The sequence below is a fragment of the Pocillopora damicornis genome, chromosome 6 (assembly GCF_964200805.1).
Source record: "Pocillopora damicornis chromosome 6, jaPocDami1.2, whole genome shotgun sequence".
NCBI lineage: Eukaryota > Metazoa > Cnidaria > Anthozoa > Scleractinia > Pocilloporidae > Pocillopora > Pocillopora damicornis.
This window is the reverse complement of record NC_142675.1, coordinates 9,028,528-9,042,338: the sequence shown is the minus strand read 5'-3', so window position 1 is coordinate 9,042,338 and position 13,811 is coordinate 9,028,528. Positions and strand designations below refer to the sequence as shown.

At 36.5% G+C, this 13,811-nt stretch overlaps 1 protein-coding gene across 1 annotated transcript; it reads right to left on the bottom strand.

Annotated features, from left to right (window-relative positions):
• Nucleotides 1-3,192: 3,192 nt before the first annotated feature.
• Nucleotides 3,193-9,340, bottom strand: LOC113670236 (tyrosine kinase receptor Cad96Ca-like). The gene is made up of 9 exons (XM_089210697.1): nucleotides 9,132-9,340; nucleotides 8,838-8,948; nucleotides 8,198-8,388; nucleotides 6,496-6,618; nucleotides 6,188-6,258; nucleotides 5,580-5,620; nucleotides 5,289-5,385; nucleotides 5,106-5,205; nucleotides 3,193-4,701 (listed from the first exon to the last, which is right to left on the bottom strand). The coding sequence occupies exons 1-9, from the start codon at nucleotides 9,139-9,141 to the stop codon at nucleotides 4,636-4,638; spliced, it is 810 nt and encodes a 269-aa protein (XP_089066823.1). The 5' UTR covers nucleotides 9,142-9,340; the 3' UTR covers nucleotides 3,193-4,635.
• Between the last annotated feature and the right edge of the window lie 4,471 nt (nucleotides 9,341-13,811).

Here is a 13,811-nt window from a genome sequence, read left to right as displayed (position 1 = left end):
AATAAAATTGATTTTAACCATGTGCTAAACCTTCAAATGCGTTAAACTTTTGGTGGTTAAATTTCGAAAAGATGTTCTCAATATAACTGTAATAATTTGTTTGGGCAAATGATTGAGAACGATACAAAAGCTTTTCAAAGTCCGTTAAAATGCAGTTATTTGACCTTTTGCGCTCAACATTCCAGTCGCAAGTCACACATATTTTGATATGTTTCAACCCATACGAGGCCGAAAAAGGCCGAAAAATGTTCATAGAAAAATATTTACAAATGCTCTAACCTCATTTGCTGCAGAAGACCGAACCAGAAACCATTTTAGAGTGATTCTCTTGTCATTTGTCGTTCTAGGTCTGTATAAATGATAACGTCCGATGAAACCAGCAACCCTGTCGAACACCATCTTGTTGTCAAACGTTCGATATCTTTCTTCACTGTGGCATCTTATTCAACGGTTCAGTTGACTGCGAGTATTGCTCAGTTTACAATGCACTAAAAGATTACATCGGACAGTCTCATTCAATGCTAAACTGAGTTGACTACAAATATGTACGCCCTTTGAGTATTTGGGTTGTCACGCAATACCGGTGACAAAGGAACTTTAGGGGGTAGGTGAAGGGCAAAACTCCATATAATTAAGCACCATCAGAATTCAACTCTTGGAACCTAAAAAATATTTTTTTCTGTAAATATTTTTGTAATAGTGTCATCTTTGTCTGGGCGACAAACAGTAAAATGCATTTATTTATTGCAGGGAATTATTCTTGTTTTTTTGGCGCTCTGTGCCTGTCGTACCTATTAGGGGTGTTTTTCTTTCCACTAAAATTGCAAGGAATACCCTAATAGCATGAAAGAGAACCTTTTGTACATTTTTACAACACCATGCTACAAAACGCAGTGGTGGGATGTGTGGCCTATGTGAGGCTGGGGTGCTATGTTCCGTGGCCAATGGATGGGGCTTGCATAAGGGAGTGGTACTATTAACCACCGTTAACAGACCAACTTCCGTTTAAAACCTTAAACTACAGAGGGGCCGACATATGTGCGCTCGGCACAAAATAAGGTCGATCTCAATTTCAGGACCGGTAAATTTGAAAGCTGACTCATGACTTGCGATATTCTTGGTGCATGAAAGTAAAGGAACAATTTCCGTTTCACGCATTCGATCTCTAGTGCTGTAACCACAAACTCCGCCAATAAGCGACTTGAACGAACAACAACCTTCCATTTTTTATATAACAAAGTTACTGTATTTGTGAAAACAAAGTCCGAAGCCCCGCCTCTAAGCGAACAAAAGGCATCGTGTAATTATCATAAACCAGGTTTTGTTTACTTAGGCTTACTATTTTTAGCGGGTACTGAATTTAGCTTTTCAACGAGTATTGGCCAGAGGCCCGATCTCCGCGACTTACATGTAAGAGATTTCAATGTTCACAACAACAAAAAAGCTTACCAGCACAGTGACGTCTTTTTACTTTCCCATTCCCCTACCCCCTAAAAAATAACTTTCCATTCCATGATTTGCATTGCGTGACGACTCTCCGTATACAAAACTACGTTGACAGCAACATATGTGTAGTACCACTTTTAAAAGCATCGATTAGATCTACTGCACCACAAACCGAACAACACTCACAGTCAACTGAACCGCTGGATAAGATGCCACAGTGAAGAAAGATGTCAAACGTTTCACAACGAAGGTTGGTGACAGTTCGCAGATTGACTGGCAGTTTCATCGGACGTTACAAATACAACGAGCGACAAGATAACCACAGTAAAATGGCCTTTGGATCTTTCTTCTGCGGCAAATTAGGTTGGAGCATTTGGAAATGTGTACCCATGTACATTTTCCGACCTCATATGGGTTGAATCATATTAAAGTATGTGTGTGACTCGCAACTGGAATGTTGACCGCGAAAGGTCAAATAACTGCATTTTAACGGACTTTGAAAAGCTTTCGTATCGCTCTCAATCATTTGCCCAAAGAAATTTCTACAGTAGTATTGAGAACATCTTTTCGTAATTCTACCGCCCAAAGTTTAATCCATTTGAAGGTTTAGCACATGATGAAAATTAACTTTACTCACAAAGTACTTTAACTGAAGAGAAATGCATGCTTTCGAAATTAAATTATTTTACACGCAAAGAGGAACGCAGTGTTTACAAAAATCGTTTTGTGAGGTGTTGTGAGGTTGAAAAAAAAGATTTGAGTGTTAAAAAGACGAGATTGTGATTCGTTTTTGAATGCGAAGCCCTCAAACTTGGGCAATAATTTGCTGCTAAAAATGACGATTTAAACGGAATTTTGTTATTTTAATTTTTGTCTGAAATAAAAAGATATTTTACCAAAAAAAGTATCCAGTGATTTTAGTTATAGTCTAGCCTATCTCATATTAAAATAAGAAAGAAATCGAATTTTTCACCCTTGCCGCGAAATTTAGAATTTGTCTGATTTTTACAGACAAGCGCTCTTAACTTGTACACTCAAAGCGAGAAATTGAGGTTAGGATATTGAAACGAAAGCTATCCTCGATCACAAGCTTTGCTCTGTTGCAGGTTCCTGTTACTGACTTGTTAGATACGAGATTGGTATAGCCAACCCATATCAGGTGCGGACTCATGGAACAACTGTTAAATATAGTGCACATATTAATAATAAGTAATAATAAGTATTTACAGAAATTGTACGAAAGACAAAGGTTCTTTGATTACAGCTTACGTCCATTTCTTAAGCAAGACTACTGAATTAAAAAATGCAGGGGCTTAGAGTCATTAGCTCGTTCTAGGCGTTCAGTTAGTAAAACAGAACGAAGTAAATGAACTGCGCGATACTAGCAGCAAAACAGCACGCCACCCGACCCACCCCTCTCCCGTTTTTTTCACTCAGCTGCTATCAACGTATCATTTACTGTTACCCTTTGCATTTATCAGGAAATGTACGTGAAACGATAATAAGTCTTATCTCAGCCAAGACAATACTCTGGACGCCGGGAATATCAGGGAGTTCCAGTATCTACATTGTAAGTCCCGTCGCCAATCCATTTATTTCCTCTGACGTGACGATAACTACCCGTAATTCCCAACGGACTAACTTTTGTTGACTGTTCCAAATTTGTATGGTCAGCACTCGTTCTCATTATTTTTGTTTGATCCTCTCTTGGGTACTCGAAAGAACACTAATGATTTAATAAACATCTCCAGCAGGAAAACCTGTGCATTTTAATGAGTGAGCGTTAAAATATCATCACACTTTTGCGAATTATGCTCCTAATTGTGACGACAAATCCAAGGAGATAATGTTATTTACATGCAATGTGATAGACACCGATAAGATTCCCAAAGAGATCGAGGAGTACTCGAGTCTTACCCATGGTACAGAGTTTCATTTTTTTCCCATACGCTATAATTACAGCAAATGTTTTAGATTAAAACGTCTATTGACAAAAGGACATTTACATCAAACTAAGCGACTTTTGATTAATCCTGGTCAGTCAGTCCTGACTCGAGACTACCCGCGTAAGTCTCTGAAGTTAAGTGACACCCCTATCGAAGTGCAAGAGAGGAGGCTAAAGACCCTCTTTAGGGTTCTCGTTATGATTGGATATTTTGCAAGAGTATATCAAAAGTTAACCGGTGAACACAGCAGTTAAACGACAGAAATAACACTCATGATACCCCTACCAATTCAACTACCTTATCAAACAGCGTGCAATATTCTTACCAAGGAACGACTCCTAAGAGTAATACAGAATTATCCTTTGTAAACTTACTTAATCTCACTACAGACAACAACTTAGCTCACCAGAGACAAAATCTTTGTATAAGAGCTGGACTCGTGATATCGTTCAGAGTGACGGATTCGGTAAAAAGGTCATATGTTCCTCTTTAACAAATTTACTCATTTTTCCTTACAAAGACCATTTCTGCTTTACCAAAAACTTCAAATCTTAAAATTTAGTTTCTTTTAGTCCTACCATACCTTGTATTTCACAAAGTTTAACATTTCGTTTCCCACAGAAATGTTAGAAAAAAGTCATTTTCCCTCTTGGCAAAAATCTTCAAAAACTTCAGGTAAAATTTTCAGTGAATTCATATCCCAAAGCTTCGACGATTGCACAAGTAATGTGCCAAGTATAATTTTTATAAGAATACCGTTAATTTTAATAATACTTTCAATGTAAAAGTATTTCGAGTTGGTATCGCAGGAAAGTGTGGTCTTAGGGAAAAGCAATTTATGCGCCCGATAGCTTTCCTAAAAACAAGTGGCTTTTACGGCAACTATGGCACTCAAAGCGAGATCCCATCAATCTAATTAATTGGATTTTTTTTCCACGCTGTCCTGCCTTTCAGAATTGAGTCAGAAAATAAACTGAACTCAAACGCTTGTGTCGAGCATGCGTGTAAGTGCTAAACATGTTAAAGAGAAAATGAGAGTATACTTTATCGGTAAACTGATAAAAGCTTTACAGCGTTTAAGAATATAAAATCAATTGAGTTAAACGTTCCAGCCTAATTGCTTAGCACAAAATGGCTTTTCCTACCAAGTAAGTGTCTGAGGAAAAGATGATTCAGCCCTGAAACTTGTTGTGGCAAAGTGTTCAAACTGTTAGCCAGTCATATACCGCGGAAATCTATCTAACTACACTATTAAATCCTCGACGTTTGCATACAACTGCTCGTCGTACATTGTCATGTTGATCAGCTTCTGCAGAAAAGAATAATTTAATAATAAGCATCATTAAAAAAGTGTTCCTCTTACGTTATAAGCGTTTATCCTCAACAGTGGTCAGCTTTTCACACCAAAACAAATCCAAGAAAGTATTTTATGGCGTCGTCGTCTGCTACTCTTTGTGCGTCTCAATACGGTTTTGCAATCACCCTATGATCTTTTAAATAACCATAATGTGTCAATTGTCATTGGAACATTCAAGTTCGCTTCTTCCCCGTTTTTCGTAGAGTGCTAGCTTCAGTGACATAACAATAAGATGTAATCCTAACTTAGTAAAAATTACGTTATCTAGGCTGCTGTTAAGTTTAAGACTATTTAGCCGAGCCTAAGCAAGTCGGTCTCACGTGAAAAGAAACTTTCATGTTAATCAAAATTCTCACCTTGTGTTGGGTTTCCATGTCCTTAAGCTGATTTTTCAATTCAGTGAAGGTTGGTCTTGCATCTGGGTCATTCTTCCAGCATTTCATCATAATCTGATACCTGGTATTGTTCAAATGATCTGTTAGAGATTTAAAGAACATTTCCTTGTAGGGTGAGAGAGAAAGAATTCCAAAAGCACTTACAATTCCTCATCGACGTGTTGTGGCTTAGGCATCCTGTATCCATCCTGCAGTAAGTTTGCAATTTTTCTTCCATCCATTCGTGGGTAAGGTGAACCGCCTGGAAGAACCATAAGACCATCAAAATATAAATGTGACGAAAAAAACCACCTTCACTGAAACACCACCTGTGTTACTTGACGTAGTTTGAGGCTCATTTACGTTTGTCTAACTGAACACGTTATATTGTTTAATAAAACATGGTATATAGCAAAAAACATCTACAAGTCCTCATAAACTTCCATTCGATGTTACCTATGGTGAAAATCTCGTACAGCAAAACTCCATAACTCCACCTGCAGAAAGACAAATCAAACAAATATAAATTAGGTGACTGAAGACAGTAAAATTTTATACGAAAACTAAAATAAATGTATTCTTTGACAAAGCATAGAATTCATGTCCTGGTTAAAATTGATAAAAACCTAGAGAAAGACGTTTCCTGTCTTATCACGAGCGTGGGACAAAGAAAAAATTCCGAGTCCCCATGAGGAATCGAACCTCAAACCTTCGGATTCCGCGCTCCGATTCTCTCTCTTATTTCTATTCACAAACATGACTCTATCGACATTGCTGATCCTAGCAGTATGCAGGACGTGTGTCATATGAACTTCGTAATAAACCTCACTCACTGAAGAGTCTTTGTGGCTCAGTGGTAGAGCATCGGATCGCGGACTTTCGCGGAATCCGAAGGTCTGAGGTTCCATTCCTCATGGGGAACAATTCCTCATTGTCGAACAATTATGAGAATATGCAAAACATCTTTCTCTATTTCTTTATCGAGCTCAAAACTTACCATCTCTCTTGTTCTATTGATAAAACTTGTTGGAAAATTGCTACGGGTAACAATCAGGTATACTTACACGTCACTTTTGGTGGTATATTTACCAAATAACAAGGCCTCATAAGCTGTCCACTTCACGGGAAGACGGCCCTAAAGATTTTAAATATCACTTTGCGAAACAGTTAAAAAATAATAGGAAGCGATTGGTCAAAGACAGTGATATTAAAAATTATACTCGTATACGAATGCCTATTTTCATTATGGTCCCATCCAAGGATTTTTTCATCGAAATCGGGAGTATGTCAGCTTTATCACAACAATGATTGTGAAAAATCACACAACTGAACGATATGTAGTACCGCCCCACCACCTCTCTTTCTTGATTACCTTGGTCTTTCGTTCATAAATATTTTCCTGCTGCACATCTCTGGCCATTCCAAAATCTGTCACCTTACACGTTTCCTTTTGTCCAACTAACACATTACGGGCTGCAAGGTCTCGGTGAATAATCTAAGAAAGCATTGACCCGAGAGCAAAAATTAGCAATTCCAGAAGAAAAAGAACTGAAATGAAACCGTTCAGATAGGAAAATAGAAATATCCAGCTACATAATATGGTGTGTGTATTTCTCTTTCTTCCAGAGATAAGAAAATTAAAATTACTATAATTACTGCTCCATATTCCAAAGAGAAGCAAACTACTTTATTTCTACAGTACGTAGTTATTTTATAGAAAGCTTATCTTAAGATTTTATTTGAAATAGGATTCTGTAATGTAGCAGTTAAGCAGCTAAAGATGAATTTTTTAATTTCAAGTTTTAATTCCTTCCCTTCTTGTTACTAAAATGGATATTTATTGTACACTTAGTTTAGGCTGAATAAAAGATCCTATTCATTCACGTCTCTGCCTTTGCCTACACGAGAAAAACTCTGATATTTTATTTCAATCTGGTGCCCTTGCAGCGATGCACAAATATCGCCATTCGCACACTGGAAATCACACACTGGAAATCGCACACTGGAAATTTGACCTGGAAATCGCATATATCCTTAACAGCAAATAAATTATCCAAATTTATAGGTATTATTCATAAATCTAGGTTTTTTCTCTCTACTCACTCCCTTCGTACTTTATACAATTCTATGATCCTTCCATATTTGTATTATTGCAATTTAGCTTGGGCTGGTACCTATAAGTCAAACCTTCAAAGAATTGTAACCTTACAGAAACGTGCGTTAAGAATAGTAAGCAATTCTACATACATTGCCCATACTGGCCCTATTTTAAAGGAACTTAAACTCTTAAAATTTCATGATATCCATTCGTTTCAATTAGGTATTTTTATGTTTTCATTCGAGAACTCTACACTCCCTTCCAAATTCAATAACTTTTTTTTACTGAATAGTCAAATCCACAATTATAATACTAGGAATGCTCAGTCCTTCCGTTTGCCACTGTGCAGAACGAACACCAGGAAGTTTTCAATTTACTTTCAAGGTCCAAACTTTTATAATTCGTTAAATTCTGACATAACTAGTTCTCCCTCCTCCGCTTCTTTTAAAAGAAAGCTTAAGGAATTTCTTCTCTCTAAGTATTAGCTTCTGTAAGGCAGTAATTCTTAACTAACTTACTTAATATGTGTGCGCGTGTGTGTGTGTGTGTACGTGTGCGCGGTCAAAGTTAATTACCATAAGTCCATATTGTAATTCTAATATAAGATTAGTTATTTTAAGTGAGAAAACCTGACTTGTTATAAGCCTCGTGGTTTCTTTCAGGTTTTCTCGCCATTTATTTTCTGTCATCAATTTTCTTCATTTTTTTTTTTTCCATGTGTAAATGTCGTATATGGCAAATAAATATTGTATTGTATTGTATTGTATTGTATAAACTTAGGTGATGACGTCAAAATTGGTAGGGTTTCCGGCCCAAAAGAAATAGCCTCAACAAGACGGTAAGAATACGTTTGCATATCCCGGGCGTGATCTTGTGAAGACATAATATGCTATGCAAGACAGAGCTTCACATGCCGATACACCTTAGAAGAACATTTTAAAATTGCTTTTCTTTCGGGTTCTTTCAATTAACTTACAGATTTTGAGGACAAATAACTCATTCCATCAGCAATTTGCCAAGCAAACTTCATCAGCTGCTGTGAAGTCAGATTTGTTTGTGGTTTGATATCCGGGTCTTTGAAGTAAGTGTCTTTTAATCCACGGCTCTTTCTCAGGTAACCCAGTAGATCCCCAAAAGGCACATATTCAATCAAAACCAGTAGCTGTTCTGAAGAAATTAAACAGTTTCATTTACATATTTCTCTCTCTAAAAAATTTTGCAATAAATTGAAAATAAATGAATGGCCCAGTCATTGTCAATACTTCTGAAGAAATCGCACGAAAACAAGATGTAGTTTTACGAGGAAAAGCTGAAAAACTGTAACGGTCTCATGATAAGGTACAAACCAGATATTCCCTTAGAAAAAGCGATTCTGCTTATACAACAGAATGGTTTGTACAGTGGCAAATATTCGATCTTGATCCATCAGCAAATCCAAGAGCGTCTATGCTGACTAAAAAAAGATAAAATTACCTTATGCGATGGTTGTTTGTTGTGTGCAATTGTGAAGCAGTAACTCCTCCCTTGAAGCAAATTATCAATGACGAGAAAGCGTTACAAAGTAAATCAGATGCAAAACGCGTACAGCAAAGTTAGACCCCATAACCAAAACATACCAGATTCTGTGACACATTCCAGAAGTTTAATGACGTAAGGATGTGGTTTCAGCTGCTTAATTGTCTCAAGTTCTTTCATCAAATCTCTCTTGTCCGATTCAGTAGCGTTTGCTGGAGCGTTAAAAACAAGGAGTAAAATTTTAGTGAACAGGTATAATATGCGAAATGCCAAAATAACAACGTTAACACAAGTTATGAAATGGCAAATAGCTAAAAAAATTACTGTAACGCGGTAACATTTCCTGAATGACTGTGGGTCGAGACTATCATTCTATTTACAGTTCAAGAACTCACTTTTAAGCATCTTAATAGCCACTGTGGTCGCTTCAGGACTCCCTCGAAGTCCTAAGGCTGTTCCCTTGGCAACCTGACCAAAAGCACCTTTACCAATGATTTTTTCTATGGTCACGTGATGTCTTGGAACTTCCCAGGAGCGTGTTAACGGATGAAGAGGCACGTAATCAGCACCTGAAGCTGCTCTTTGTGCTTTTCTATTATCTTTGTTGACTTATATGAGATCCATGTATTCCGCAGGAGGCTGAGCGAGTTTTGTTGAATCGGGCAGACTTGGCTCGGTATCTTCTAATCCTGTTTCATTCTATTAAACCAACATACCGTTAAGGTATTCATGTAAAAATCTGTTATAAATCGCAATAAAAAGTCGCACATGTTTACAAAAATCAGTTTACCCGTTGTCATCAGACAAACGTTTATATTCTTACATAACAAGAGATTATTAACAGTTTATAATCTCTTTTCCTTATTATTACTAATATTTCTTATTACTAACACTCTGTTCGCTGCCATTGAAACTATCATGTCCAATGGAGTGATCGAGGTTCACAGCATACTCGCTGAAGCTACAAACTGCAACATGAAGATTGTCGATTGGTAATGCAATTTTTTTTAAAACTACACACACGAACAATAAAAAAACTCTTGCTGCATTCAGATCCTGGACTAACGTTTGGAAAATAAGGCATCAAGATAAAAAGACGGCCAAAACTGCGCGGAAAAAAATATTTACAAAACAAATATCAACCGGGTGCAAACCAGTTAGCGATCTATGAAGTGAAGCCACTCAGTTGAACCAGGGATGATCGAAGGAAAATCCATGGAGCAGCTTGGTAAATGACATGATCCCAGGACAAAGACCCTATCGAGTCAAACTTCTTCCTATATTCTATTGTACCTGTCATTAATGCATTATGCCTTATTTTGTAGAACTACACCTTTTTTCCCTTCCTATTTGTTTCAAGTGTTTATTTCCTTCTAGAGAGTAGAGGTAAAATGAGATTACATAATTACTGGCCACACTAACATGACCTCAATGTCTTAGCTGTAACTTACGTAGGAAACACCTTTTTCATCTTCATAAGTCCTACAATTGAGAAAGCATACAAGTATTTATGACGAGCTGAGAATTTCATCAGTTTTAAGTGGAAGTTTGTTATAAGATGATACCATATCTGGAACATTACATGGACACAATCCAAGTGGCAGCAAATTCTTACCTCTGTTTCCCAACAGCGCCTGAAAAAGAACGAAAGGAAAAAAAAGACAAATGATGTGGATGTGGGTCAAGATTTGCTTTTGCTTAATAATGAATCTTGCAGCCAAACCCTCTATCATAGATTATGAATTTTTTACCTACCTTTCTTATGTAGCCAGATTATGTAAATAATTAGGAGAACGATTATGAAGGCAAGAACCCCATTTATGGCTAACGAGACGTTGTTAGATGGGCAGTTACATTCCTCAGGACCTAAAACGAATCATTATACAAAGCTTGATCAGGTAACAATCAAACCACATTTACAGTGATCGTGGTCAGTACACTGCTCTCAATACATAGCTTACGCTCATGAACGAAAAACGTCAACTCTAATTGGCTGGGTACTAAGATGCTACTTTCTCTATAATAATTTTAAAAAGTAAGATTTTGTTTAATTGAATAAAACAAAAACAGCGACAAAAACAAAACTTGGAAATATATAACTCGCAGAACTGAGTTTTTTAATTAAACAGATACTGAATACAATTAAAAAAAGTCCATCTTCGGACGAATACGCGTAAACATTTAACAATAATATTTCTTTGTAAAATTTACCTTTTGATGTGCTTTCCGAGCCGTCTGTGGGTATAAAAACTTGTTTAATTGATTCTGGATTGACTTTAAAACCTCCGAATTTGTCTTGCCTTGCAGCAACCAACAGGACAGTCAAAACATTGCTGATAACTACACTTCGATTGAACCTCATCATGAAGTCGAGAACAACACTGCCACACCTAGGTAAGGGGGGAAGGGTGTAAAATGCCGAATCGAACACCGTGCCGGAAAGAGTAAGACGCATAAGTTATGACTAATTACACAGTCGGCATTAAACAAAACGAAATCGTGGGAAGAGTTCATTTAGGTTTGCAAGTAGTTTCTTCATCCACTTTAACATTCTTCACCTATTCAAACATTTGTCAACTTTGGAGAATAGAACTACATTTACCTCTTCCTAATATTTGTTTTATCTCTCCCATGAAAGCTTATTACGATTACAATACAAAGCCATTTGTTGTTGTCTTTGTTTTGTGAAAAAAACTGTCGCTACCTTAATTTAAATAACGTTACTTGAGTAATAGTTAAACAGTTTATGAATTAGGAGACCCGCAGTACTCAATTTACGCAACGTGACTCTTGGGGATACTCTTGTGGTCTGTTTTGACGTTTTATAAAATGAGTAGCCCAAAGATTAGAAAGAATCCAGCACCAAACAAAGTATGTTACCGAAAGGACAGCGTTTGCAGTGAGAGCAATTCGACGAAGGCCTACCTTACGTGACAAAAACTGAGTAACCACACGGCTTCAATTGCATAATCAGTCATAATTTATGCATCGTGCTCTTAAGGGCACGGTTCTCTATTCGGCATTCTATTTGTAGTTTGGTGACTTTTAAGTGTTAAAATACATTGAAATTTAACCAAAAGAGTATTTGTGATGTAATAAACCGAGGTAAATAAAATGAATTCATGTCATTCTGTGTCAATCTATTGCTGTACATTAAGTAACATGTACTTCAAATGTAGATTATTTTGCATTAGATAAGATTTTTTTAGAGAAAAAACACCAGTTTTAAAACTAAAATACGCCAACTGAGAGAAAGCTCCTCCCCACCCCAGAACACAGATTTGCGTTAGCGTTTGTTTTTTCAGTGTTGAGACAAACTGCACCTTACCTGGTGTTCATGGTGTTGGCGGATGAGCAGCCAAACTTAAAGGCAATTTGACAAGCCTATAAGGACATTTAGAGAAGAAATGTAAATTCGAATACTTGTTTCGTAAATTGAAGATCGTTCAAAATGTCATTTTCTTTTTACAAAAATATTGAGATTTCGTCTAAGAGCAGATTGATTAAGATTCCCTTTTAATGATAAATCTTATGGCAGTATTCTATACACTCCGGTATACGGATCAAGTAGATTATCTAACCATTTCTGGAAATTTCGCGGCAACTTCTGAACGTCTGCTACAGTTCCCCTGTATTGTCGCTGTCAGGTAAACTTCTGTGCTTTCTGAAGCTAAAGAATAGCCGTGTCCTTTTACATTTACAAAAATTATGAAGAGCCTTGATTCACAAAAATTGCTGAGAAGTGGTTCCATCTAACAATAATTCTACTTGAACATTGTCCAAAAATCCCAGCAGAGATCTTTCTGACAGAGTATGCTACTAAGCTCGAGAGTAAACTTATGTTTTAATGCACGCAGTAGCATGAACATGTTACGATTAGCCTTGTTCACAATGTTTTAATATTTGATACAGAAACTTGTAACAAATGTAAGTAGGCCCAAAGAGTGATTGAATTATATTTTTTGAACGAGTACTATGGTTCCTTTCCCTTCCCCCACCCCACTTGAAAAAAGGTTTTGCATCGCCACATGAATTAAGTAATTTGTGTTTGAAGATGGCCAGCATATGCTTCAAAATATTCATTAAACCACAACTGGAAGGAGTCTTTAGAGAAATAAAAAGAATTTTTTTATACATCTATAAGTATGCTTATTCTTACTCCTTCCATTATGGAAGGTACAGCCTTTTACTCATAAAGATCTTTTGAGTCGCTGCATGACACCTGACGAGATTCACATAATCATATAAATTTGTATTAGAAGAAAGTAATTACGGAATAGTAACAACTTTGCAAACAAATTTTTTCAATTTTGATATAGATTTAGCAGTCTGTGTTACGACTGTTTGTGAGTCTACAGTCCTTCGCTAAGTTTCAGACTTTTAGTGACTTAATTCACTCTTTGTCTTTTACTCGAACTCACTCCGTGCTATTATGATGACATAGTTTTACACGGTGGTCAAAAGAACGTCTATAAAAAAACATTTACCTGCGGGAGTTGTTTGGGATGAAGTGGCATCTGTACTTGAAACTGTTTGAACTGGAAAAAAACCAAAATACGACTTAAAATGATCGACAAGCAATTTTAAATTTTACGTAATCATTATACCAACCTCAAACCACATGATAATAATAATACGTTAACTTAAATAATTTTTTTCACAAAGGTTCTGGGTATGATAGACCATACTTCCTAAAACTGTTATTATTATTCATATCATTGTGGCCAACATTATTATCTTTGATATTACTATAACTATTATCATCATTACAATTATTATCATTGTCAACACTATCACTAAAGAGCACCCAAAATGTGAGAGAACTACAAAGAGGTCCATAAAATCTTAGAACAAAACTGGCCTTTCAGTATTAAACTCAGTGCAACATAGATATCAATGGACGGGGCCAAGTTTGAAATAAAAGGTCATGTGACAAAGTGTCAAGTGTTAATATGTTAATATTATATATATTAATAATCAATTTTACTTAATTTTAAGATAGAGCCTAACGGTTTCTTGTAATATCGAAAAAAGTGCACTTCCAAGTAAAATGGGAAAGGTTTTGTAGCGCTAGG

Bases quoted from the DNA above. Each gene is read 5' to 3' on its own strand.
- LOC113670236 (XM_089210697.1), bottom strand. The intron at 6,619-8,197 runs GTAAGTTAATTG...ATGCTTTCTTAG, and splicing joins GTTATTTGTCCTCAAAATCT to ATTATTCACCGAGACCTTGC. The intron at 5,386-5,579 runs GTAACATCGAAT...TGGTTCTTCCAG, and splicing joins GTACGAGATTTTCACCATAG to GCGGTTCACCTTACCCACGA.